The sequence below is a fragment of the Eucyclogobius newberryi genome, unplaced genomic scaffold (assembly GCF_026437365.1).
Source record: "Eucyclogobius newberryi isolate DKJ021-1_F unplaced genomic scaffold, fEucNew1.0.hap1 SCAF_6, whole genome shotgun sequence".
NCBI lineage: Eukaryota > Metazoa > Chordata > Actinopteri > Gobiiformes > Gobiidae > Eucyclogobius > Eucyclogobius newberryi.
Genome location: NW_027316278.1, coordinates 18,968,037 through 18,991,569, shown reverse-complemented (window position 1 = coordinate 18,991,569; position 23,533 = coordinate 18,968,037). Strand labels below are relative to the sequence as shown.

Here is a 23,533-nt window from a genome sequence, read left to right as displayed (position 1 = left end):
TGTGACCAATCAGAGCACGTGTTGTTCCCAAGCGTGTATCTTTGAAACGGCGAAGCAAGCGTTCAACGGATTTCTGAAAACTAACTACAAAACAGGCTGGTAAATATATTCTAAGGTTCTTCTCTCGGTAAGCACAGACCTTTGTCATATTTTATCATATAAAAAAGTCCGTATTAAACTTTTATAACTTAGACGTCGGAGAAGCAACATAGCCATAGCTAACTAAATAATCCTCAGATTTGTTTTTGAGCCAATCCAACTGGACGGGCACAAAGTGGTTGTTGCTTAGTGGATAGAGTTAAGAATAAACTACATTTAAATGTGTTCATTCACCAGTGTTGAGTGGCTGCTCGTGCTCTAACTAAATACCCACTTGTTCCCTTCATTCTGCTGTGGTCAGATGTCTTCAGACGAGGAGGGACGAGCCAGTCCTGCTCTGCCCAAAGACTCGGACAGGGGCAGCTCAGTCTCCTCCGAACTTCAGGTAAAACGTTCAAAACATCACTCAGATGTATGTGATAGTCTGTAAGTGATGTCTATAATAAACAAACAAATAAAAAAGTACTACAAAAATAAGTAATACTGTCAATCAACAGGATGAGTATGAGGAGTTACTCCGTTATGCTGTGGTGACCCCTAAACTTGGTGCATTTCACCAGTTGAGAACATCCCAGCTGTCAGGGGAAGTGCCAAGTTCTCAGGCGAAGAATGAAACCAAATCACAGCTCCCAGCAGGTATTCATTTGATCTTTTTATCTCCCTTTACACATATGCCCTCATCAGATGACTAATTGTCAAAAAGGATTGTGAGTGGATTTGTCAAAATGTAAGGGATGTAACTTAATTGATTAGGTTAAGCTTATAAACCAGGTCCATCATCATGTGTACATCTCCACCAGGTTTATCCATTTCCTCCACATCTCGTAGTACACCCTCTCCACTAGAGCCAACTTCTTAAGCTCACAGCTGCTGTCGAGTAGTGCACAAGGATGTAGAAGCAGGCAGGGTGATCGTAATTATCTCTTGGCACGCTGCCCAAAAGGCTCTTAAGGCTTCTATGGGCTGTATTTAATTAACATATTGAGATTAATGCGTTTCTGGACTTTTAGAAGAGACCTGGTCATTTATCGTAGGGTAGCTATGTTAGACAGTTTTGTTTCTTCTTCACCATTTTAAACTTTTATTTTCATCACAACAAGAATGTATTGTTTGAAGAATACACTACTTCTTGTTTAATTATGTATTTTTTTTTCCAACAGTTGAAAGTGAAGATGTAAGACCCTCGACTGGGAGATCATCAAGATTCTCCTCTGCCTGTCAAGGTTCTTTGAATAGGCCTGTTGCATCCTCAAGAGCCTCTCAGGGTAAAATTAACCCCACCTGGTTAAATTGGGCTGAGATTTACTCTTCACTCTCTTTTCTAGTGGGTGAAACCATAGACCAAGCAAGTATGGGGTCACTGGTCTCAGAGGCTGGTTCAGAAAGGTTAGAGACTCCACCTGAGAGGTCCAGATCAACAAGCCCTGATCCTTTGGAGGCAGATGTGCTCGAGATGTTTATCTCAGAGGGAAACATGAGCAGAATGGAGAACATCCTTGATGTGTGGAGCAACAATCTAAAGGTTAGCTTTCTGTAAGCTATGTACAATCATGCATCCAATTGATGAGTTTAATGGTTTGTAGCTGCCATCCATAAGAGCACACACAAGCTTTCTTTTGTCAGCCTTAATAAATAAAGTATTTTAGAGTGTGTTTTCTCGAATTAGATAGTATCTAGCTAATTGAAAACTATAATTACAGTTGCGGTGGTTGAAATGCTTTAACTGTCAAGATCATTTACAGACACTTTAAATGTATTTCTTTCTTCTTCTTTTTTTTTAGTCAAACGTGCTGACAGAACTCAGGAAATGGAAACTAGTGTTTATGGAGAAACACAAGTTAGAAATGAAAAAAGAGAAGGAAAAATGTGCAACACAGACAGCGTGCCTAAAGTCTGAGATAGACCACTTAAAGAAGCTGCTACAAACGTATGAAATTTCAAACCAAAGAAAGGATGAGGTAAGAACACAAATCAAAGACGTCTTTTTTTTTCATCATCGTTTACTTTAATGTGAAAAATGTTACGTAAATGTTTTCTCAGGTCATCGGAAACCTGACACGGGTATTAGAACGGCAAAAAGAGAAGGTTGAAAAAATGAAAGCCTTCACTCATTGGAGACTTAAGCATCTTGAAGTTAAGGAAGAGGTAAAAGTAGTACAAGAGTCTTAAACACATCAACTTCAGCATCATCTAACAGCCATACATTCTTTGTAAATACATGAATTACAAAATTATGAGCATGAAATGTGGCCCACCTGCTCATGAATCTAATATGGGTGCAATTATGTACCAGTACTCATTATTATGTTTGTGTTCTTTCCAGGCTCAGGATGCTCTGGCAGCAAAACGGCACTACGAACTGCAGCTGAAGAGGAAGGTGTGGTTAGGATGGCACTCTCTGATCCAGACGCACTGGAAGGTCAATGTGGAGCGTGCTTGTCGTGCAAAGGCTGAGGAGGTCTGTGAGCGCCTGTCTGCAGAGTATGAAGCCAAACTGACAGAGGTAAACAAAAACATTCATATTGGCGTCACATCTTACTTAACGGATGATTTTTTTTATATACATTTTTTTTTTTAATTGTGTCAACTTGCTCAGAGATCTGATGGTGACAATCAATAGATTTTTAATCAACTAAATCTTAAAAATAACCCATCATAGTCACATTAGTTTGCACTTTTTGCACAATTTTTCTGGTCAAAACCTGCAGATGGTGTGAACAATCTGAACAAAATCTGATGTTTTACATCGGTTGTTTACATGATATTTCAATAATCTGATAACTCCAGAAATCAAATAATGATTTAGATGTGCATGTGAACATTGCTACTCTGGAATTACTGTTTTCGTTTTGTTTTTCCTTCAGCAATGTGGAATGCTAGACAAAGCTCAAACGGAAATTCAGAGACTGCGGCTTGAACGGGAGCGTTACGAGGAATCCATGAAGAAAGCCTTCATGAGGGGCGTGTGTGCCCTTAACATGGAGGCTCTCAACATGTTCAATACTACAGAGGAGCCAGAGCAACTTTCCACTCAGGACCAGCAGGGTTTGTACAAAACAAATCTCTCAGTTTTCACTAAAGAACAAAAACATTTTTGGGGGAAAATTAATGTTTTTAGAATCTTCAACTCACACCTCCGCGAGAACTTCTCCCAGATCCCGGGGAAGATCCCCTGCTCGAAGCTGTGATCACAAGGTCTCAGGTGCTTGTCGCTACGGCAACCCCCGAACCAGTTGGTGGACACCAAAAGTAAGGGATGCCGTCAGGCTGAAGAAGGAGGCCTATCCGGCCTTTTTGGCTTGTAGGACTCCTGAGGCAGCAGATGGGTATCGGTGGGCCAGACGTACCACAGCTTGTGCTGTCGCAAAGGCAAAAACCCGGGGCTGGGAGGAGTTTGAGGAGGCCATAGAGGAAGACTATCGGTCGGCCCCAAAGAAATTCTGGCAAACCGTCCGGGGCCTCAGGAGGGGGAAGCAGTGCTTCACCAACACTGTTTAGGCTGCGGGTGAAGACCTGCTGACCTCGACTGAGGATGTTGTTGGACGGTGGAAGGAATACTTTGAGGACCCCGTTAATCTCAATGTCACGTCTTCTGAAGAGGAAACAGAGACCGGGGACTCAGAGGCTGACTCGTCCATCGCCCAAGCTGAAGTCACTGAGGTTGTTGTCAAACTCCTCTGTGGCAGGGCTCCGGGGGTGGATGAGATCCCCTCTGAGTACCTAAAGTCTCTGGATGTTGTAGGACTGTCTTGGGTGACACGTCTCAGCAACGTTGCATGGCGGTCTGGGACAGTGCCTCTGGACTGGCAGATCAGGGTGGTGGTCCCTCTGTTCAAGAAAAGGGACTGGAGGGTGTGTTCCAACTACAGGGCTGTCCGGTCCCTGTATGACCGGAGCAGGAGCTGTGTTCACATTGCTGATAGTATCAGATCTGTTTCCAGTGTGTTGGACTCTGCCAGGGCTGCCCTTACTAGTTACTGGTTCTGTTCATTGTTTTATGGACAGAATTTCTAGGCGCAGTCAGGGGTCAGAGGATGTCCGGTTTGAGGACCACAGGATCTCATCTCTGCTGTTTGCAGACGATGTTGTCCTCAAACCCGGACGTGTAGCATGCAATGGGACAGTTTGCAGCAGCTGGAATGAGAATTAGCACCTCCAAATCCGAGGCCATGGTTCTCAACCCGAGAAAGGTGGTTTGCCCTCTTCAGGTGGGTGGAGAGTCCCTGTCCCAAGTTGAGAAGTTTAAGTATCTTGGGGTCTTGGTCACGAGTGAGGGAAGGATGGAATGTGAGATTGACAGGCGGATCGGTGCTGGCTGCATCGGACTGTTGTGGTAAAGAAGGAGCCGAGTCGAAAGGCAAAGCTCTCGATTTACCGGTCAATCTACGTTCCTACCCTCACCTATGGTCATGAGCTTTGGACAAGGTCGCGAATAAAAGCGGTCGAAATGAGTTTCCTTCTCTGGGTGGCTGGGCGCTCCCTGGGAGGTGTTTCGAGCATGTCCCACAGGGAAGAGGCCCCAGGGAAGACCCAGGATGGATGGACTATGTCTCTCGGCTGGCCTGGGAATGCCTCGGGATCCCCCCGGATGAGTTAGAGGAGGTGTCTGGGGAGGGGGAAGTCTGGGAGTCCCTGCTTAAACTGCTGCCCCCGCGACCCGGCCCCAGATAAGCGGAAGATGGATGGATGATTGTTTGTTTTAGCTTATTTGCAGACTTGTATCTAACATGCCTAAAGTCTCGTATAATTGTATTTTTATACATTGTTTGTAGACCCCCCTCCTCCAGATGAGCCCGGCCCTTCTACAATGGGCCCATATCCTGGTCCCTCAGTACGATTCTCTCCTGTCCATTTTGACCACACAGAGCCTTTCTTGAACAGTGAATCAGAAGACTTGGTAGGAAAATCATACATTTGTTCTGTCTGGCAATCACAGTGTCAAACCTATTCCAATTTTAATATTTTACTGGGGGAAAATGTGTAGGTTAGTTTGCGGCCAGTATCAAGAGCGGATGTACTTCCTTCTTCCACAATTGGCCACGGCCCTTTATCTCTGGGGAGCACTGCACCCTTCAACAAACAGCAGGTAATTATTGTCTGTCAGAAGTCTCTTAATATTCTGTAAAACATGTAAAAGATAAACACTGTATTTATTTTCTAATGTGTTTTTTCTTGCCAAAGGCCATTGGCCGTCTAGTTACAGCTGGTCAACAAAAATCCTCAAAAACGGCGACGGCTCGAAATATAGCTCGCAGTAGCCTCCAGGTGAAGGGCGTGTGTCCACCTATGAGCTCCGTCATAGTGGAGAGACACCATCCAGTTACACAGGTACAAGAGTAATCTTCACATTGTTAACATTCAATATACATTCAAATTTACGTTATTAATTGTCTGTTCTGTTTGTTTTTCTTTTATTCCTTGTAGCACACTGTGGGCCAGGCCACAGCGGCCAAGTTTCCTCTCTCATCTCTGCCAAGTCATCGGCCCACGACAGGAAAGGGCTCCTCCAGAAGACACGCGGGCACTTGCCACGTACACTCCATTAAAGTAATTGATTGAAATATATATAGCGCAACTGTCCAATTTTATGTTTTATTTATTTTTTGTAATTATTTTATCATCAGCCAAATTGAGGACACGTGTAATGGTTTAAATGATACACAAATAAGAATGTACTGTTATAACTATTTGTGGTACTGAGTCACACATTAATTTTAAATAAATTATTTTAATGGAATTATTTGTACACAGTTCCTCAAGAAATTGTACATCTTTTTTTGTCACTTTCAGGTTCCATACGTATTTTATCTGTGAAGCGAAAAGGTTCAGCCATTACTGTGTATGCCAGAGAAAAACTCTACAGTTATACAGTATTGTAAAGTACCTGCAGCCTTTTGGTTGTCTGTGAGTATAAGGCTTTGGTAAAGTTCTCTGATTGGACTTTCATTGGCCAACTCGACCCCATGGAGCCAGATCAGCAGCATTCTGTTTCCATGCTCCTGATAACTGTCCTGCCCTGTGCCAGCAACATATTGGAACAGTTTTAAATAATTCTGCATTGTATATATTTTAAATGAACATCTTAGAGGCAGATTTAACAAATAATTGAAATGATCTGTCTGGGGAAAAAAGGTGTGTTTTACCTGTCCACTGTTTGCCAATAGCCCCCACTTGCTGTTTTGTAAATCCCCAGTAATAGGCAAGTTTCCTCCACTGCCCTGGTTTCAAAAGCTTAAATGCTAGACGCCAGGCCGTTGAGCGCAGCTGCTTTGTCTCAGAACGATGGTCCAGTCTGAACGTCAGAGGAAACTCGCTCCGAACACTTTGATTAAGTTCAGGGTTGGTCTGAAAGGGCAATTGAATTATTTCAATTGTCAGAAAAAGTCACATGCGACATAGAAATGAGAAACTGTGGATGAAATATCACACAATTAGTCTTGTAAGTGCCGGTAACATTTCAGAAAATTAGATTACATTTTAGTGGTCCCCTAGCTGTCAAAAGTGTTAAGGTTCACAGTCATGTTCTCTATAGTTATTAAAGAATTAGAGATGTCACTTCTAAAATGAGATGAAAAGTTACCTCTTTCCAAAGCTTGTACCGCTCTGCTTTGATGATCATGTCAACAATGATAAACTCGCCTGCTCGCGCTGCTACTTCCAGAGCAGTTTTACTTTGCTATGAGAATAGCAAGAAACGTTTTAACATTTAGAATGACTTGATCTTTATATATGTATATGTTTTTATATATTTAGTTTAGAAAGTACCTTGTCTGGCAAAGAAAGATTTATTCCTTCTTTTAGAAGCATTTCTGCAACTTCTACTTTGCCCATCTCCGCAGCGATATGCATGGCTGTTTGGGACATCTGAAGACAGAAATAAAGGTTAGGGTTTTTAATTGAATTATTGACTCTGGTGATCTGTACCTTGTCTGTAGCGTTAAAATTGCAGCCAGCTCTAAGTAGACAATAGATGACCGGGAGGTGGCCATTTTTCACTGCTAGATGAAGAGGAGTCTGTAAGTTCTGTGGAGTAAATGTAATTGTAATTAAAGCCGCAAGCGGCATCCAACGGCCCTCGCGGGCCGCCGGCCTTCCGACTCTGCGCTTTCGACTTGATAAAGATGGCGCCCTTATTGTATGTTGAATTAAAAAAGAACTTGACAGACGGGGACACATTGGACATGGCCAATCCAGTGCAAATGAACACAAGTGTCAGTCAAATTTGCTGCGCCGCCGCACAGAGACCGTAGCACTTAGAATATAAATATGGATAACTTTTGATGCCCCGCTTGTGTAGATGATATTTCCCAAAGTAAAGCTTGATCGGGCTATTGCCCACGGAGGAGTTTGTTAAAGTGTGAAGCATAAATTTGAACATTTCAAAGATTTGGTGTTTTCCCATTTGTGACAGTATATTTGCAGCTCCACGGCACAGAGACCGTACCACTTAAAATCAAAATATGACAAACTTTTGATGCCCCGCTTGTGTAGATGATTTTCCCCAAATATGAGCTTGATCGGGCAATCGCACTAGGAGGAGTTCGTTAAAGTGTGAAGCGTGAAAATGTGGTCATTTTAGAGATTTCGCTGTTTTCCCATTTCTGACATATATTTGCGGGTCCGCCACACAGAGACCGTAGCACTTAGAATCAAAATATGGATACTTTTTGATGCCCCGCTTGTGTAGATGATATTCTCCAAATATGAACTTGATCGGACAATCGCCCTAGGAGGAGTTCGTTAAAGTGTGAAGCGTAAAAATGTGGTGATTTGAGCGATTCTACGATTTTCCCATAAGGATAACATGGGATGTTTCTGTCATCGCTACGGTTACGCCGTACAAAATATGACTTTGGCTCTCATACTTTTATGATCAGGATGGCAAATTAGAATTTTGTTCAAAATATCATGTCATTTGGAAAAACTCTATTGTTTATAGGCCACTCTGAAGGCCAAATAGTCAGAATTCTGGGAAACGTTTGCGGCTCCGTCGCACAGAGACCGTAAAAGCTATCCTTAAAATTTTGATAACTTTAGATGCCCCACTTGTCTAGAGGACGTACACCGATTTTGAGGTCGGTGGGCAAAACGCACTAGAAGGAGTTCGTTAAAGTGTGAAACAGAAAAATGTGGATATTCAAGAGATTTAGCGGTTTTCCCATAGGGATAACATGGGAGGTTTATGTCATCGCTACGACTACGCCGTAAAAATTAAGGCATTTGTCTGATTGGCTTTTTTGATCGCGACGCCAAAATAGAATTTTGGGTAAAGTTTAGAACATTTGTGTAAAACCAGTTTTTGTCCATCAATGTTCTCAAAGGCAACTCTGTAGGGGGCGCTATCGCGCCCATTTCAATTTTGTCATGCTAAACTGGTCCAAACTTGAAAGTTTAACAACTGATTCAAATTTGGTCCTAATTGGACTCGTTTTGATCAAATGGGAGCAATTTTTAGATCTGCAATATTCCAAAATAAGTTGTCCAACTTTGCGGCTGCGCCGCACACAGACCGGTAAAGGTATCTCAAAAAATTGGATAACTTTAGATGCCCCACTTGTCCAGAGGACGTCCGCCGATTTTGAAGTCGGTGGGCAAAACGCCCTAGGAGGAGTTTGTCAAAGTTTGACGTGAACAAAATGGCTAACACAGCGTGTTTTCATTTTCAAAGGAAGATGGCGGCCATAGGGTAAGTCTGGGTGCGTGGCCACAATATTTATATTTTTTTGTCCTCACGAGAGGAATGCGTGTCCCAAATTTTGTAGCTTTACGCCAAAGTTGACCTCGGGGCGTCTCCCATAGGCACAATGTATTTTGACTTTTGTCGGTGGCGCTGTCGCGCCATTTTTTAACGGAAAAAAATGGCCCAGAAAAAACTAAATTTTTCGCCGATTCTGAATTTTGGGCAAAGTTTGGTGAGTTTTTGAGCATGTTCAGGGGGTCAAATTAGAGCTCAAAAAGCAGAAGAACAAGAAAAATAATAAAAATAAAAATAATTAAAGCCGCAAGCGGCATCCAACGGCCCTCGCGGGCCGCCGGCCTTCCGACTCTGCGCTTTCGACTTGATAAAGATGGCGCCCTTATTGTGTGTTGAATAAAAAAAGAACTTGACAGACGGCGACACATTGGACATGGCCAATCCAGTGCAAATGAACACAAGTGTCAGTCAAATTTGCTGCGCCGCCGCCCCGCTTGTGTAGATGATTTTCCCCAAATATGAACTTGATCGGACAATCGCCCTAGGAGGAGTTCGTTAAAGTGTGAAGCGTAAAAATGTGGTGATTTGAGCAATTCTATGATTTTCCCATAACGATAACATGGGATGTTTCTGTCATCGCTACGGTTACGCCGTACAAAATATGACTTTGGCTCTCATACTTTTGTGATCAGGATGGCAAATTAGAATTTTGTTCAAAATATCATGTCATTTGGAAAAACTCTATTGTTTATAGGCCACTCTGAAGGCCAAATAGTCAGAATTCTGGGAAACGTTTGCGGCTCCGTCGCACAGAGACCGTAAAAGCTATCCTTAAAATTTGGATAACTTTAGATGCCCCACTTGTCTAGAGGACGTACACCGATTTTGAGGTCGGTGGGCAAAACGCACTAGGAGGACTTTGTTAAAGTGTAAAACATAAAAATGTGGATATTGGAGAGATTTAGCGGTTTTCCCATAGGGATAACATGGGAGGTTTATGTCATCGCTACGACTACGCCGTAAAAATTAAGGCATTTGTCTGATTGGCTTTTTTGATCGCGACGCCAAAATAGAATTTTGGGTAAAGTTTAGAAAATTTTGGTAAAACTAATTTTTGACCTTCAATGTTAATTTAAAGGTCACTCTGTAGGGGGCGCTATCGCGCCCATTTCAATTTTGTCATCATAAACTGGTCCAAACTAGAAAGTTGAACAACTGATTCAAATTTGGTCCTAATCGGACTTGTTTTGATCAAATGGGAACAATTTTTAGATCTGCAATATCCCAAAATAAGTTGTCCAACTTTGCGGCTGCGCCGCACACAGACCGTAAAAGGTATCTCAAAAAATTTGATAACTTTAGATGCCCCACTTGTCCAGAGGACGTACGCCGATTTTGAAGTCGGTGGGCAAAACGCCCTAGGAGGAGTTCGTCAAAGTTTGACGTGAACAAAATGGCTAACACAGCGTGTTTTCATTTTCAAAGGAAGATGGCGGGCATAGGGTAATTCTGGGGGCGTGGCCACAATATTTATATTTTTTTGTCCTCACGAGAGGAATGCGTGTCCCAAATTTTGTAGCTTTACGCCAAAGTTGACCTCGGGGCGTCTCCCATAGGCACAATGTATTTTGACTTTTGTCGGTGGCGCTGTCGCGCCATTTTTTAACGGAAAAAAAATGGCCCAGAAAAAACTAAATTTTTCGCCGATTCTGAATTTTGGGCAAAGTTTGGTGAGTTTTTGAGCATGTTCAGGGGGTCAAATTAGAGCTCAAAAAGCAGAAGAACAAGAAAAATAATAAAAATAAAAATAATTAAAGCCGCAAGCGGCATCCAACGGCCCTCGCGGGCCGCCGGCCTTCCGACTCTGCGCTTTCGACTTGATAAAGATGGCGCCCTTATTGTGTGTTGAATAAAAAAAGAACTTGACAGACGGCGACACATTGGACATGGCCAATCCAGTGCAAATGAACACAAGTGTCAGTCAAATTTGCTGCGCCGCCGCCCCGCTTGTGTAGATGATTTTCCCCAAATATGAACTTGATCGGACAATCGCCCTAGGAGGAGTTCGTTAAAGTGTGAAGCGTAAAAATGTGGTGATTTGAGCAATTCTATGATTTTCCCATAACGATAACATGGGATGTTTCTGTCATCGCTACGGTTACGCCGTACAAAATATGACTTTGGCTCTCATACTTTTGTGATCAGGATGGCAAATTAGAATTTTGTTCAAAATATCATGTCATTTGGAAAAACTCTATTGTTTATAGGCCACTCTGAAGGCCAAATAGTCAGAATTCTGGGAAACGTTTGCGGCTCCGTCGCACAGAGACCGTAAAAGCTATCCTTAAAATTTGGATAACTTTAGATGCCCCACTTGTCTAGAGGACGTACACCGATTTTGAGGTCGGTGGGCAAAACGCACTAGGAGGACTTTGTTAAAGTGTAAAACATAAAAATGTGGATATTGGAGAGATTTAGCGGTTTTCCCATAGGGATAACATGGGAGGTTTATGTCATCGCTACGACTACGCCGTAAAAATTAAGGCATTTGTCTGATTGGCTTTTTTGATCGCGACGCCAAAATAGAATTTTGGGTAAAGTTTAGAACATTTGTGTAAAACCAGTTTTTGTCCATCAATGTTCTCAAAGGCAACTCTGTAGGGGGCGCTATCGCGCCCATTTCAATTTTGTCATGCTAAACTGGTCCAAACTTGAAAGTTTAACAACTGATTCAAATTTGGTCCTAATTGGACTCGTTTTGATCAAATGGGAGCAATTTTTAGATCTGCAATATTCCAAAATAAGTTGTCCAACTTTGCGGCTGCGCCGCACACAGACCGGTAAAGGTATCTCAAAAAATTGGATAACTTTAGATGCCCCACTTGTCCAGAGGACGTCCGCCGATTTTGAAGTCGGTGGGCAAAACGCCCTAGGAGGAGTTTGTCAAAGTTTGACGTGAACAAAATGGCTAACACAGCGTGTTTTCATTTTCAAAGGAAGATGGCGGCCATAGGGTAAGTCTGGGTGCGTGGCCACAATATTTATATTTTTTTGTCCTCACGAGAGGAATGCGTGTCCCAAATTTTGTAGCTTTACGCCAAAGTTGACCTCGGGGCGTCTCCCATAGGCACAATGTATTTTGACTTTTGTCGGTGGCGCTGTCGCGCCATTTTTTAACGGAAAAAAATGGCCCAGAAAAAACTAAATTTTTCGCCGATTCTGAATTTTGGGCAAAGTTTGGTGAGTTTTTGAGCATGTTCAGGGGGTCAAATTAGAGCTCAAAAAGCAGAAGAACAAGAAAAATAATAAAAATAAAAATAATTAAAGCCGCAAGCGGCATCCAACGGCCCTCGCGGGCCGCCGGCCTTCCGACTCTGCGCTTTCGACTTGATAAAGATGGCGCCCTTATTGTGTGTTGAATAAAAAAAGAACTTGACAGACGGCGACACATTGGACATGGCCAATCCAGTGCAAATGAACACAAGTGTCAGTCAAATTTGCTGCGCCGCCGCCCCGCTTGTGTAGATGATTTTCCCCAAATATGAACTTGATCGGACAATCGCCCTAGGAGGAGTTCGTTAAAGTGTGAAGCGTAAAAATGTGGTGATTTGAGCAATTCTATGATTTTCCCATAACGATAACATGGGATGTTTCTGTCATCGCTACGGTTACGCCGTACAAAATATGACTTTGGCTCTCATACTTTTGTGATCAGGATGGCAAATTAGAATTTTGTTCAAAATATCATGTCATTTGGAAAAACTCTATTGTTTATAGGCCACTCTGAAGGCCAAATAGTCAGAATTCTGGGAAACGTTTGCGGCTCCGTCGCACAGAGACCGTAAAAGCTATCCTTAAAATTTGGATAACTTTAGATGCCCCACTTGTCTAGAGGACGTACACCGATTTTGAGGTCGGTGGGCAAAACGCACTAGGAGGACTTTGTTAAAGTGTAAAACATAAAAATGTGGATATTGGAGAGATTTAGCGGTTTTCCCATAGGGATAACATGGGAGGTTTATGTCATCGCTACGACTACGCCGTAAAAATTAAGGCATTTGTCTGATTGGCTTTTTTGATCGCGACGCCAAAATAGAATTTTGGGTAAAGTTTAGAAAATTTTGGTAAAACTAATTTTTGACCTTCAATGTTAATTTAAAGGTCACTCTGTAGGGGGCGCTATCGCGCCCATTTCAATTTTGTCATCATAAACTGGTCCAAACTAGAAAGTTGAACAACTGATTCAAATTTGGTCCTAATCGGACTTGTTTTGATCAAATGGGAACAATTTTTAGATCTGCAATATCCCAAAATAAGTTGTCCAACTTTGCGGCTGCGCCGCACACAGACCGTAAAAGGTATCTCAAAAAATTTGATAACTTTAGATGCCCCACTTGTCCAGAGGACGTACGCCGATTTTGAAGTCGGTGGGCAAAACGCCCTAGGAGGAGTTCGTCAAAGTTTGACGTGAACAAAATGGCTAACACAGCGTGTTTTCATTTTCAAAGGAAGATGGCGGGCATAGGGTAATTCTGGGGGCGTGGCCACAATATTTATATTTTTTTGTCCTCACGAGAGGAATGCGTGTCCCAAATTTTGTAGCTTTACGCCAAAGTTGACCTCGGGGCGTCTCCCATAGGCACAATGTATTTTGACTTTTGTCGGTGGCGCTGTCGCGCCATTTTTTAACGGAAAAAAAATGGCCCAGAAAAAACTAAATTTTTCGCCGATTCTGAATTTTGGGCAAAGTTTGGTGAGTTTTTGAGCATGTTCAGGGGGTCAAATTAGAGCTCAAAAAGCAGAAGAACAAGAAAAATAATAAAAATAAAAATAATTAAAGCCGCAAGCGGCATCCAACGGCCCTCGCGGGCCGCCGGCCTTCCGACTCTGCGCTTTCGACTTGATAAAGATGGCGCCCTTATTGTGTGTTGAATAAAAAAAGAACTTGACAGACGGCGACACATTGGACATGGCCAATCCAGTGCAAATGAACACAAGTGTCAGTCAAATTTGCTGCGCCGCCGCCCCGCTTGTGTAGATGATTTTCCCCAAATATGAACTTGATCGGACAATCGCCCTAGGAGGAGTTCGTTAAAGTGTGAAGCGTAAAAATGTGGTGATTTGAGCAATTCTATGATTTTCCCATAACGATAACATGGGATGTTTCTGTCATCGCTACGGTTACGCCGTACAAAATATGACTTTGGCTCTCATACTTTTGTGATCAGGATGGCAAATTAGAATTTTGTTCAAAATATCATGTCATTTGGAAAAACTCTATTGTTTATAGGCCACTCTGAAGGCCAAATAGTCAGAATTCTGGGAAACGTTTGCGGCTCCGTCGCACAGAGACCGTAAAAGCTATCCTTAAAATTTGGATAACTTTAGATGCCCCACTTGTCTAGAGGACGTACACCGATTTTGAGGTCGGTGGGCAAAACGCACTAGGAGGACTTTGTTAAAGTGTAAAACATAAAAATGTGGATATTGGAGAGATTTAGCGGTTTTCCCATAGGGATAACATGGGAGGTTTATGTCATCGCTACGACTACGCCGTAAAAATTAAGGCATTTGTCTGATTGGCTTTTTTGATCGCGACGCCAAAATAGAATTTTGGGTAAAGTTTAGAAAATTTTGGTAAAACTAATTTTTGACCTTCAATGTTAATTTAAAGGTCACTCTGTAGGGGGCGCTATCGCGCCCATTTCAATTTTGTCATCATAAACTGGTCCAAACTAGAAAGTTGAACAACTGATTCAAATTTGGTCCTAATCGGACTTGTTTTGATCAAATGGGAACAATTTTTAGATCTGCAATATCCCAAAATAAGTTGTCCAACTTTGCGGCTGCGCCGCACACAGACCGTAAAAGGTATCTCAAAAAATTTGATAACTTTAGATGCCCCACTTGTCCAGAGGACGTACGCCGATTTTGAAGTCGGTGGGCAAAACGCCCTAGGAGGAGTTCGTCAAAGTTTGACGTGAACAAAATGGCTAACACAGCGTGTTTTCATTTTCAAAGGAAGATGGCGGGCATAGGGTAATTCTGGGGGCGTGGCCACAATAATATTTGTTTTTTGTCCTCACAAGAGGAATGCGTGTTCCGAATTTCGTAGCTCTACGACAAAGTTGACCTCGGGGCGTCTCCCATAGGCGCAATGTATTTTGACTTTTGTCGGTGGCGCTGTCGCGCCATTTTTTAACGAAAAAAAAAATGGCCCAGAAAAAACAATTTTTCGCCGATTTTGAATTTTGGGTAAAGTTTGGTGAGTTTTTGAGCATGTTCAGGGGGTCAAATTAGAGCTCAAAAAGCAGAAGAACAAGAAAAATTAAAGCCGCAAGCGGCATCCAACGGCCCTCGCCGGCCGCCGGCCTTCCGACTCTGCGCTTTCGACTTGATAAAGATGGCGCCCTTATTGTGTGTTGAATTAAAAAAGAACTTGACAGACGGCGACACATTGGACATGGCCAATCCAGTGGAAATGAACACAAATGTCGGTCAAATGTGCGAGTCCGCCGCACAGAGACCGTGACACTTGGAATAAAAATATAGATAAGTTTTGATGCCCCGCTTGTGTAGATGATTTTCCCCAAATATGAGTTTGATCGGACAATCGCCCTAGGAGGAGTTCGTTAAAGTGTGAAGCGTAAAAATGTGGTGATATGAGCGATTCTACGATTTTCTCATAAGGATAACATGGGATGTTTCTGTCATCGCTACGGTTACGCCGTACAAAATATGACTTTGGCTCTCATACTTGTATGATCAGGATGGCAAATTAGAATTTTGTGCAAAATATCATGTCATTTGGAAAAACTCTATTGTTTATAGGCTACTCTGAAGGCCAAATAGTCAGAATTCTGGGAAACGTTTGCGGCTCCGTCGCACAGAGACCGTAAAAGTTATCCTTAAAATTTGGATAACTTTAGATGCCCCACTTGTCTAGAGGACGTACACCGATTTTGAGGTTGGTGGGCAAAACGCACTAGGAGGAGTTCGTTAAAGTGTGAAACATAAAAATGTGGTAATTTGAGAGATTTTGTGGTTTTCCCATAGGGATAACATGGGAGGTTTATGTCATCGCTACGACTACGCCGTAAAAATTAAGGCATTTGTCTGATTGGCTTTTGTGATCGGGATGGCAAAATAGAATTTTGGGTAAAGTTTAGACAATTTTGGTAAAACTAATTTTTGACCTTCAATGTTAATTTAAAGGTCACTCTGTAGGGGGCGCTATCGCGGCCATTTCAATTTTGTCAGCCTAAACTGGTCCAAACTAGAAAGTTTAACAACTGATTCAAATTTGGTCCTAATCGGACTTGTTTTGATCAAATGGGAGCAATTTTTAGATCTGCAATATTCCAAAATAAGTTGTCCAACTTTGCGGCTGCGCCTCACACAGACCGTAAAAGGTATCTCAAAAAATTGGATAACTTTAGATGCCCCACTTGTCCAGAGGACGTCCGCCGATTTTGAAGTCGGTGGGCAAAACGCCCTAGGAGGAGTTCGTCAAAGTTTGACGTGAACAAAATGGCTAACACAGCGTGTTTTCATTTTCAAAGGAAGATGGCGGCCATAGGGTAAATCTGGGGGCGTGGCCACAATAATATTTTTTTTTTGTCCTCACGAGAGGAATGTGTGTTCCGAATTTCGTAGCTCTACGACAAAGTTGACCTCGGGGCGTCTCCCATAGGCGCAATGTATTTTGACTTTTGTCAGTGGCGCTGTCGCGCCATTTTTTAACGGAAAAAAAAATGGCCCAGAAAAAACAACATTTTTCGCCGATTCTGAATTTTGGGCAAAGTTTGGTGAGTTTTTGAGCATGTTCAGGGGGTCAAATTAGAGTTCAAAGCGATGAAGAACAAGAAAAATTAAAGCCGCAAGCGGCATCCAACGGCCCTCGCGGGCCGCCGGCCTTCCGACTCTGCGCTTTCGACTTGATAAAGATGGCGCCCTTATTGTGTGTTGAATAAAAAAAGAACTTGACAGACGGCGACACATTGGACATGGCCAATCCAGTGCAAATGAACACAAGTGTCAGTCAAATTTGCTGCGCCGCCGCACAGAGACCGTAGCACTTGGAATAAAAATATGGATAACTTTTGATGCCGCGCTTGTGTAGATAATTTTTCCCAAAGTAAAGCTTGATCGAGCTATTGCCCACGGAGGAGTTTGTTAAAGTGTGAAGCGTAAATGTGAACATTTCAAGGATTTGGCGTTTTTCCCATTTGTGACAGTATATTTGCAGCTCCACGGCACAGAGACCGTACCACTTAAAATCAAAATATGGATAACTTTTGATGCCCCGTTTGTGTAGATGATTTTCCCCAAATATGAGCTTGATCGGGCAATCGGCCTAGGAGGAGTTCGTTAAAGTGTGAAGCGTAAAAATGTGGTGATTTTAGAGATTTCGCTGTTTTCCCATTTCTGACATATATTTGCGGGTCCGCCACACAGAGACCGTAGCACTTAGAATCAAAATATGGGTAAGTTTTGATGCCCCGCTTGTGTAGATGATATTCTCCAAATATGAACTTGATCGGACAATCGCCCTAGGAGGAGTTTGTTAAAGTGTGAAGCGTAAAAATGTGGTGATTTGAGCGATTCTACGATTTTCCCATAAGGATAACATGGGATGTTTCTGTCAACGCTACGGTTACGCCGTACAAAATATGACTTTGGCTCTCATACTTGTATGATCAGGATGGCAAATTAGAATTTCGTTCAAAATATCATGTCATTTGGAAAAACTCTATTGTTTATAGGCCACTCTGAAGGCCAAATAGTCAGAATTCTGGGAAACGTTTGCGGCTCCGTCGCACAAAGACCGTAAAAGTTATCCTTAAAATTTGGATAACTTTAGATACACCACTTGTCTAGAGGACGTACACCGATTTTGAGGTTGGTGGGCAAAACGCACTAGGAGGACTTCGTTAAAGTGTAAAACATAAAAATGTGGTAATTTGAGAGATTTTGTGGTTTTCCCATAGGGATAACATGGGAGGTTTCTGTCATCGCTACGACTACGGCGTAAAAATTTAGGCATTTTTGTGATTGGCTTTTGTGATCGGGACGGCAAAATAGAATTTTGGGTAAAGTTTAGACAATTTTGGTAAAACTAATTTTTGACCTTCAATGTTAATTTAAAGGTCACTCTGTAGGGGGCGCTATCACTGCCATTTCAATTTTGTCAGCCTAAACTGGTCCAAACTAGAAAGTTTAACAACTGATTCAAATTTGGTCCTAATCGGACTGGTTTTGATCAAATGGGAGCAATTTTTAGACCTGCAATATTCCAAAATAAGTTGTCCAACTTTGCGGCTGCGCCGCACACAGACCGTAAAAGGTATCTCAAAAAATTGAATAACTTTAGATGCCCCACTTGTCCAGAGGACGTACGCCGATTTTGAAGTCGGTGGGCAAAACGCCCTAGGAGGAGTTCGTCAAAGTTTGACGTAAACAAAATGGCTAACTCAGCTTGTTTTCATTTTCAAAGGAAGATGGCGGCCATAGGGTAAGTTTGGGGGCGTGGCCACAATGATTTTTTTTGTTTATCCTCACGAGAGGAATGCGTGTCCCGAATTTCGTAGCTTTACGCCAAAGTTGACCTCGGGGCGTCTCCCATAGGCGCAATGTATTTTGACTTTTGTCGGTGGCGCTGTCGCGCCATTTTTTAACGAAAAAAAAAATGGCCCAGAAAAAATAAAATTTTTCGCCGATTCTGAATTTTGGGCAAAGTTTGGTGAGTTTTTGAGCATGTTCAGGGGGTCAAATTAGAGATCAAAGCGCTGAAGAAGAACAAGAAAAATAATAATAATAATAATAATAATAATATTTTTAGCAAAAACAATATAGCCGTTTTTACTATAACAACAAATGATACATCGTTTGAAAGCTCTAAGCCTTCCCGATGCCGCCATGGGGTGGAATCATCATTACGAGCGCTTACGCGCTCGTCACTCCCTATTCCGTCGGGATGCCCCGCCCACTCCCCATAGACTTCCATTGATTTGAGCAGATACAAGCATGGCCCATGCCTGCGGCATGGATTCTCGCGTACGGGACGATGCCAGGAGGGTTTTTGGAGGAATGCAGCGCTTCGCGCTGCTGTTGTCAACAATTAGTGAATGGGCTACGCCCATTCACTAATTGTTGACTATTTCTGTCATAGCAGGAGTAAGTATGCATGATCCATGCCTTCGGCATGGGCTAGTTCACTGTACTTGCCAGGGGCGACGGGGTACCAAACATGCGGGCTGCGCCCGCATGTTTGGTCAGACAGTTGCAACGCTGCCTTCGGCAGCGTTGCGGGAGCAATAGGCCCTCCCCCTGCTGGGGCTCGGGCCTAATAATAATAATAATAATAATAATAATAATATTTTTAGCAAAAACAATATAGCCGTTTTTACTATAACAACAAATGATACATCGTTTGAAAGCTCTAAGCCTTCCCGATGCCGCCATGGGGTGGAATCATCATTACGAGCGCTTACGCGCTCGTCACTCCCTATTCCGTCGGGATGCCCCGCCCACTCCCCATAGACTTCCATTGATTTGAGCAGATACAAGCATGGCCCATGCCTGCGGCATGGATTCTCGCGTACGGGACGATGCCAGGAGGGTTTTTGGAGGAATGCAGCGCTTCGCGCTGCTGTTGTCAACAATTAGTGAATGGGCTACGCCCATTCACTAATTGTTGACTATTTCTGTCATAGCAGGAGTAAGTATGCATGATCCATGCCTTCGGCATGGGCTAGTTCACTGTACTTGCCAGGGGCGACGGGGTACCAAACATGCGGGCTGCGCCCGCATGTTTGGTCAGACAGTTGCAACGCTGCCTTCGGCAGCGTTGCGGGAGCAATAGGCCCTCCCCCTGCTGGGGCTCGGGCCTAATAATAATATTTTTAGCAAAAACAATATAGCCGTTTTTACTATAACAACAAATGATACATCGTTTGAAAGCTCTAAGCCTTCCCGATGCCGCCATGGGGTGGAATTATCATTACGAGCGCTTACGCGCTCGTCACTCCCTATTCCGTCGGGATGCCCCGCCCACTCCCCATAGACTTCCATTGATTTGAGCAGATACAAGCATGGCCCATGCCTGCGGCATGGATTCTCGCATACGGGACGATGCCAGGAGGGTTTTTGGAGGAATGCAGCGCTTCGCGCTGCTGTTGTCAACAATTAGTGAATGGGCTACGCCCATTCACTAATTGTTGACTATTTCTGTCATAGCAGGAGTAAGTATGCATGATCCATGCCTTCGGCATGGGCTAGTTCACTGTACTTGCCAGGGGCGACGGGGTACCAAACATGCGGGCTGCGCCCGCATGTTTGGTCAGACAGTTGCAACGCTGCCTTCGGCAGCGTTGCGGGAGCAATAGGCCCTCCCCCTGCTGGGGCTCGGGCCTAAAAATAATAATAATAATATTTTTAGCAAAAACAATATAGCCGTTTCCACTATAACAACAAATTATACATCGTTTGAAAGCTCTAAGCCTTCCCCATGCCGCCATGGGGTGGAATCATCATTACGAGCGCTTACGCGCTCGTCACTCCCTATTTCGTCGGGATGCCCCGCCCACTCCCCATAGACTTCCATTGATTTGAGCAGAAACAAGCATGGCCCATGCCTGCGGCATGGGTTCTCGCGTACGGGTCGATGCCAGGATTGTTTTTGGAGGAATGCAGCGCTTCGCGCTGCTGTTGTCAACAATGAGTGAATGGGCTACGTCCATTCACTCATTGTTGACTATTTCTGTCATAGCAGGAGTAAGTATGCATGATCCATGCCTTCGGCATGGGCTAGTTCAATGTACTTGCCAGGGGCGACGGGGTACCAAACATGCGGGCTGCGCCCGCATGTTTGGTCAGACAGTTGCAACGCTGCCTTCGGCAGCATTGCGGGAGCAATAGGCCCTCCGCCCTGCTGGGGCTCGGGCCTAATTAGACTTCCAGATGCTCAAATTCACTTTACAATTTCATGCATTATTCATTCATGCCACAGCTGCCTTGGCATGTAGCTTCCAATCTGCACCCACAATCTCTCTGACACTTACCAATCACAAACTACATCCATGCATACCAAGGTGGGAAAGTGTCTTGCACAAAGGCGCAACAGTATGCACTTAACAGAGCAAAGATCTAACCAACACTGAGCCACTGCCGCACTGACAAAAACAACTTCAATAATCGTGTTTCTATTTGCCTGAAAAAAACAGTAGTACCTGGTCTGAACATTCAGTATTGGCTTCGTACTCCAATAGAAGTTGTACCAGAGATGCGTCTCCTCTTTCTGTAACACTGTGCAATGCACTACGTGTGTCCTATAATAGAAATGTTGGAACAAAATGTCAATGAGTTATGTATCCGTCTGTGCTTCTTGAAGGAGACAACAGGTCAATAAGATTTCAAAGGTTGTACATTTGTGACAATGTTGGGGTCACAATCAGCCTCCAGCAATGTTTGAACACAGTCTTCATGTCCATTGTCTGCAGCTTGGAACAGGGCTGTTTCTCCATCCTAAAAAAACAAATTCATCAACACATTCAGAAAAACATATACATATAAATGAGGAACACACCGATACAATACTAGTATTGGGTATCGGCGCAGATCCATTAAAAAAATGCTGGATTGGTTTTGCTGGCATGATATTGGTTCCTTAAACACTATTCACTGGCTGATGTAGGCCCAAAACATCTCATAATGTTTCGTATTGTATCTGAATAAACTGTATCATTGCATCCCTAATATAAATGGTAGATTATTCCCTCTTAACAAGGCTGGCAATACTTATGATTATCGTGTTTATTTATAACAGCAGTTCAATAGGGGGAGGAATGTATACGATGGTATAAGATAAGATAATCCTTTATTGTCCCACATGGGGGACAATAAAGTCTCCCTTCAGTATTTGCTCAAAATCCACTTTGGGACAGAGTGAAATCCTAGCCTTGAGTGTCATTTAGTTTACATACAATAAAACCCCAGCTTGTTTCATCTCAAGTGAAATAAATGTTAGTGACAGTAATCTGGCAATTGGTAAGCCAAGATAAACAGAGTGATGGACACAGATTGTCTACCTTATTGACTTCATCACGAGTATCGAAGCTCATCAGCAGCAGTTGGACCATGTCCCCATGGCCGCTCCTGGCAGCTAAATGCAGAGGCGTGTCCCCTCTCTGGCAGACGGCAGGGAGGGAAACAGCTCGAGTTAGTGAATGTTTGACTTTCAAGTGGGTCACAGGTGAGATTCACTCAAATATACAGCAAAGAGCCAGATACTGATAAACTTTAAGCTCAAACCTTGTTGGGCTCCATGGTGTCCATATTGTAAGAAGAATCCATCAACATCTCCAGCATTTCAACACAACCGTGCATCGCTGCCAGAGAAAAGGGACGCTGCCCCGACTGAGAAGTTCAAACCAAAAAGTCAACAAACCAAAAATGGAATGATATAAAAGCTTTATATATAGATTTTAAAACTGTACTCTGTCCCCTTTGTCGAGCTCCTTCATTACAAGGTCATTGACAATGTACTCCACTACTTCTGTGTGGTTGTTAATAGCGGCACAATGCAAGATGTTCAGTCCCTCCTAAAATGAAAATGTGCATACATGCTGTGATACTTTTTAAAACATTGTATAATTTAATGGTAAGGAAACAACAGCTCAACTACCTCATTTTCAGTTTTCGTGTCTGCCCCAGCCCTCACCAGTAACTTCAGGATGTCCAAACTGCCAAACCAGGCTGCTAGATGAATAGGTGTGACCCCGTGCTATTAATGAGACACAAAAGACATGGTTACATTTTTGGTCCGAGTTGGTTTGTGAGTATGTCCCTGAAGATGTCACTCACTTTGTCATTCAGATCCACTTTGACCCTGCGCTGGAGGAGAAGCTGCACTGCCTCCTTGTTCTTTCGAGCAACAGCAAAGTGTAAAGCAGTCCGTTTATCCTGTGGCACACAATTTTAATGCATTTATATCTATTATGCAGGAATACATTTGGTTAGAAATCTGTTAAAATACTTACCACATTTTTTGCATTTGCATTCAGCCCCTTTCCAACCACCTTCATTGTCTCTATGTCATTCCTCTTGGCTGCTTCTATAAACTGCTTTTCAGCCAAAAGCACTTGACCAAAACAGATTTTTTTTGTCCATAATTACATTCATTCGAAGTTACGGCCGACCGAAGGACATACGTATGTGCTGCTGCTAACTATTTACTTGTTTGAGGAAATTTTAAACTCATACTTACACATCTCCTTGTCATCAAAACTTTGATCTTGCTCCATGTCCAAGTTCTTGTTCAGGACAAAGTCAGTAAATGCCTTCACGCTGTCCTGTCTCACCCATTCACGAGGATCCAGGGTTTTCTTTGCTGCTTTCCAAGTTGATGATCTCTCCATTGTGTAACTAAGGTGGATCTGGTATTTTTGTATAAATTTACATGTACAATGATATGCACAGAGTTAAAACCTTAAAACGCACATTCGGTCTGAAAGTGTTTCTGAGCAGAGCATATTGACTTGCTCTCCTTGTATTTTCATGATCGCTGCAAGGCTGATTCATGTTGACTTTATAACACACCCTCAAGAGAAATGCTCAAGAGAATACAACTACGGAGTCCTGCATATATCTACTTAGTATTCTAACTCAACAAGAGAATAAAGTTTAAACGTATTAATCCATGCTCCAGATTTTTACACAGAGCAACAACAAAAAATGTAA

At 43.0% G+C, this 23,533-nt stretch overlaps 2 protein-coding genes across 2 annotated transcripts; one reads left to right on the top strand and one right to left on the bottom strand.

Moving 5' to 3' along the window:
• On the top strand, window positions 1–5,818 carry poc5 (POC5 centriolar protein homolog (Chlamydomonas)). The gene is made up of 13 exons (XM_072433870.1): window positions 1–99; window positions 401–484; window positions 597–735; window positions 1,260–1,364; window positions 1,425–1,621; window positions 1,881–2,057; window positions 2,140–2,244; window positions 2,423–2,602; window positions 2,964–3,144; window positions 4,872–4,996; window positions 5,084–5,185; window positions 5,281–5,427; window positions 5,524–5,818. Exons 2-13 carry the CDS (start codon window positions 401–403, stop codon window positions 5,656–5,658), a joined length of 1,677 nt encoding a protein of 558 aa, XP_072289971.1. The 5' UTR covers window positions 1–99; the 3' UTR covers window positions 5,659–5,818.
• ankdd1b (ankyrin repeat and death domain containing 1B) lies at window positions 5,804–23,463 on the bottom strand. The gene is made up of 16 exons (XM_072432575.1): window positions 23,282–23,463; window positions 23,061–23,229; window positions 22,834–22,934; window positions 22,658–22,756; window positions 22,479–22,577; window positions 22,291–22,395; window positions 22,106–22,210; window positions 21,883–21,981; window positions 21,221–21,319; window positions 21,025–21,123; window positions 7,024–7,122; window positions 6,865–6,963; window positions 6,680–6,775; window positions 6,243–6,444; window positions 5,984–6,115; window positions 5,804–5,907 (listed from the first exon to the last, which is right to left on the bottom strand). Exons 1-16 carry the CDS (start codon window positions 23,372–23,374, stop codon window positions 5,855–5,857), a joined length of 1,749 nt encoding a protein of 582 aa, XP_072288676.1. The 5' UTR covers window positions 23,375–23,463; the 3' UTR covers window positions 5,804–5,854.
• Window positions 23,464–23,533: the final 70 nt, after the last annotated feature.

Bases quoted from the DNA above. Each gene is read 5' to 3' on its own strand.
- ankdd1b (XM_072432575.1), bottom strand. From the start codon at position 23,374: ATGAATCAGCCTTGCAGCGATCATGAAAATACAAGGAGAGCAAGTCAA. The intron at 22,396-22,478 runs GTAGTTGAGCTG...TTTTCATTTTAG, and splicing joins ACACGAAAACTGAAAATGAG to GAGGGACTGAACATCTTGCA. The intron at 6,116-6,242 runs GTAAAACACACC...TTGCTGGCACAG, and splicing joins TATTGGCAAACAGTGGACAG to GGCAGGACAGTTATCAGGAG.
- poc5 (XM_072433870.1), top strand. From the start codon at position 401: ATGTCTTCAGACGAGGAGGGACGAGCCAGTCCTGCTCTGCCCAAAGAC. The intron at 4,997-5,083 runs GTAGGAAAATCA...GAAAATGTGTAG, and splicing joins ACAGTGAATCAGAAGACTTG to GTTAGTTTGCGGCCAGTATC. The intron at 5,428-5,523 runs GTACAAGAGTAA...TATTCCTTGTAG, and splicing joins GACACCATCCAGTTACACAG to CACACTGTGGGCCAGGCCAC.